This window comes from Scomber scombrus, chromosome 21 (assembly GCF_963691925.1).
Source record: "Scomber scombrus chromosome 21, fScoSco1.1, whole genome shotgun sequence".
Taxonomy (NCBI): Eukaryota; Metazoa; Chordata; class Actinopteri; order Scombriformes; family Scombridae; genus Scomber; species Scomber scombrus.
The window spans coordinates 23452274-23455144 of record NC_084990.1 but is presented as its reverse complement, the minus strand read 5'-3'; the positions used below and the strand labels follow the sequence as shown (position 1 = coordinate 23455144).

Genomic DNA, 2871 nt, shown 5'->3' with positions numbered 1-2871 from the left:
AGGTAAAATAAAGGTTAACCCTTACATACTGTTCATATTCTACACCTTCATAAAAAGTGTCTATACCAAATGTTGAAGCACAGATGTGTTCAGAAAGCATCAATAGTGGATCTGACTGATCAATAAATGTGATTAAACCTTGATTCATGTCTCAGAGAGCAGAGAGAGTGTATTTTTTAGCTTTTACACCACTAAACATCTCCTATCACACTTTTCTGCCAAATCTGTTTAACCTTTGTGTCGTCCTCCCGGGTCAAATTGACCCCGTCTGTTTTGACTGTTCCTTCTTTCCTTCCCTCCTTCCTTCCTTCCTTCCTTCCTTCCTTCCTTCCTTCCTTCCTCCCTCCTTCCTTCTTTCTTTCCTTCCTCCCTCCCTTCTTCTCTCTTTCTTTCCTCCCCCACCTTCCTTCCTTCCTTCTTTCCTCTGTCCTTATTTTCTTCCTTCCTCCCTTCCTTATTTATTTTCTCCCTCCCTCCCTCCCTCTTTCCTTCTTTCCTCCCTCCCTTCTACCTTCTTTCTTTCCTCCGTCCTTCCTTCCTTCTTTTCTTTCCTGCCTTCCTTCCTCCCTCCTTTCCTTCCTTCTTCCTTCCTCCCTCCTTTCCTTCTTCCTTCCTTCCTCCCTTCCTTCCTTCCTCCCTCTTTTCCTCCCTTCCTTCCTTCATCCCTCCCTTCCTCCCTTCCTCCCCCTTCCTTCCTTCCTTAATTTCCTTCCTCCCTCCTTTCCTTCCTTCTTCCTCCCTTCCATCCTTCCTTGACTCGAGGACAACAGGAGGGTTAACTCACATACAGTTTGTGTGTCTATAAATGTGTCGATGTATGTGCATTTCTTTCTTAGTGCATGTGTGTTTGTGTGTGTGTCCTCTCACCTCTGTGCACGTGACGATATTTCGACGCACACCTTCCCATCCCAGGCACAGAAGGGATCTCTGGCGAACACACAGTCGTAACAGGAAGTGTATCTCTGACAGGACGACATCGGTACCTGGACGACTCCGGACTGCGAGCCGACGTAAACGCTCCGCTGTCAAAGAAAAAGATAAATAAATAAATGTGTTTCTTTTTTGACTGTTCTTTCCTTCCCTCCTTCCTTCCTTTCCTTCCTCCCTTCCTTCTGTCCTTCTTTCCTCCCTCCCTCCTCCCTCCCTTCCTTCTGTCCTCCCTTTCCTCCCTCCCTCCTTCCTTCCTCCCTTCCTTCCTTTCCTTCCTCCCTTCCTTCTATCCTTCTTTCCTCCCTCCCTCCTTCCTTTCCACCCTCCCTTCCTTCTGTCCTTCTTTCCTTCCTTCCTTCCCTCCTTCCTTCCTTCCTTCCTTCTGTCCTTCTTTCCTCCCTCATTCCTTCCTTCTTCCTTCTGTCCTCCCTTCCTTCCTCATTCCTTCCTTCTCCCTCCCTTCCATCCTTCCTTCCTTCTTTCCTTCCTTCTTCCTCCCTTCCACCTTCCCTTCCTCCTTTCTCCCTTCCTTCCTCCTTTCCTTCCTTCTTCCTCCCTTCCTTCCTTGACTCGAGGACAACAGGAGGGTTAAAGCCTGGTTTTACAGGTAGCACACATGTACTGCAGACGATGCATCTGATTATTCTTTGTTTGTTAATGACTTTGTTCCAAAAGCTCGTTGAAGTAATTCCCAGAGCTCGTTCTCTCTCTGCAGATCAGCATCACACAGTTTGTGAAATGTTGGCGTTGAGAAAAAAATATAAAAAATCAAAGCTATAATTTACTGGCAACTAATTATCTAATTATCCAGAACATGATCTATCCAAGGAAGCACATTTACTTTAGCATCATTTTAGCATCAACAAAAAGGCTGTTTAACCCTCCTGTTGTCCTCAGGTCAAGGAAGGGAGGAGGAAGGAAGGAAGGAAGGAAGGAAGGAAGGAAGGAAGGAAGGAAGGAAGAAAGGAAAGGAGTAAGGGAGGAAAGAAGGAAGGAAGGAAGGAAGGAAGGAAGGATGGAAGGAAATAAGGAAGGAAGGAAGGAAGGAAAGGAGTAAGGGAGAGGAAGGAAGGAAGGAATAAAGGAAAGGAGTAAGGGAGGAAAGAAGGAAGGAAGGAAGGAAGGAAGGAAGGAAGGAAGGAAGGAAGGAAGGAAGGAAGGAAGGAAGGAAAGGAATAAGGAGGGAGGGCGGAAGGAAAAGAGGAAGGAAGTAAAGGAGTAAGGAGGAGGAGGCAGGAAGGAAGAAAGAAAGGGAGTAAGGGAGGTAAGAAGGAAGGAAGGAGTAAGGGAGGAAAGAAGGAAGGAAGGAATGAGGAAGGAAAGAAGGAAGGAAGGAAGGAAGGAAGGGAGGGAGGAAAGAAGGAAGGAAGGAAAGGAGTAAGGAGGGATGCGGAAGGAAAAGAGGAAGGAAGGAAAGGAGTAAGGTGGGAGGAAGGAAGGAAGAAAGGGAGGAAATAAGGGAGGAAAGAAGGAAGGAAAGAAAGAAGGAAGGAAGGAAGGAACAGTCAAAAGAGATGGGGTCAATTTGACCCGGGAGGACGACAGGAGGGTTAAACATGATGTCATTATAGATGAATACCTACCAGAGTAGAGGATAACACCATGCTCTCTACAGGCTGGAGTTTATCAAACAGCTGCAGCTCCTCTATGATGTGCATGTCTCCATTAATGTCCACAGCTCGGTGCAGCCAGCCGTCATCTGTGAGAGAGAAACAACATACTTTATTAACCTCAAACTGACCCCGTCTGTTTTCACTGTTCCTTCTTTCCTCCCTTCCTTCTTTCCTTTCCTCCCTTCCTTCTTCCTCCATCCTTCCTCCCTTCCTTCTTTCCTTCCTCCATCCCTCTTTATTCCTTCCTTATGTCCTTCCTTCCTTCCTCCCATCTCCTTCTTTCCTTCCCTTCTTCCTCCCTTCCTCCTTCTCTCTTTCTTTCCTCCCC

General features: G+C 46.7%; 1 protein-coding gene across 1 annotated transcript in view; it reads right to left on the bottom strand.

Moving 5' to 3' along the window:
- The window catches only part of sema4gb (sema domain, immunoglobulin domain (Ig), transmembrane domain (TM) and short cytoplasmic domain, (semaphorin) 4Gb), a gene marked incomplete at its 5' end in the record, with an annotated part of 8811 nt that extends 6182 nt beyond the window's left edge, over window positions 1-2629 (bottom strand). Inside the window, 2 exon segments of the mRNA XM_062442577.1 lie at window positions 868-1022; window positions 2514-2629. Coding sequence (XP_062298561.1) covers window positions 868-1022; window positions 2514-2629 — 271 coding nt within the window.
- Between the last annotated feature and the right edge of the window lie 242 nt (window positions 2630-2871).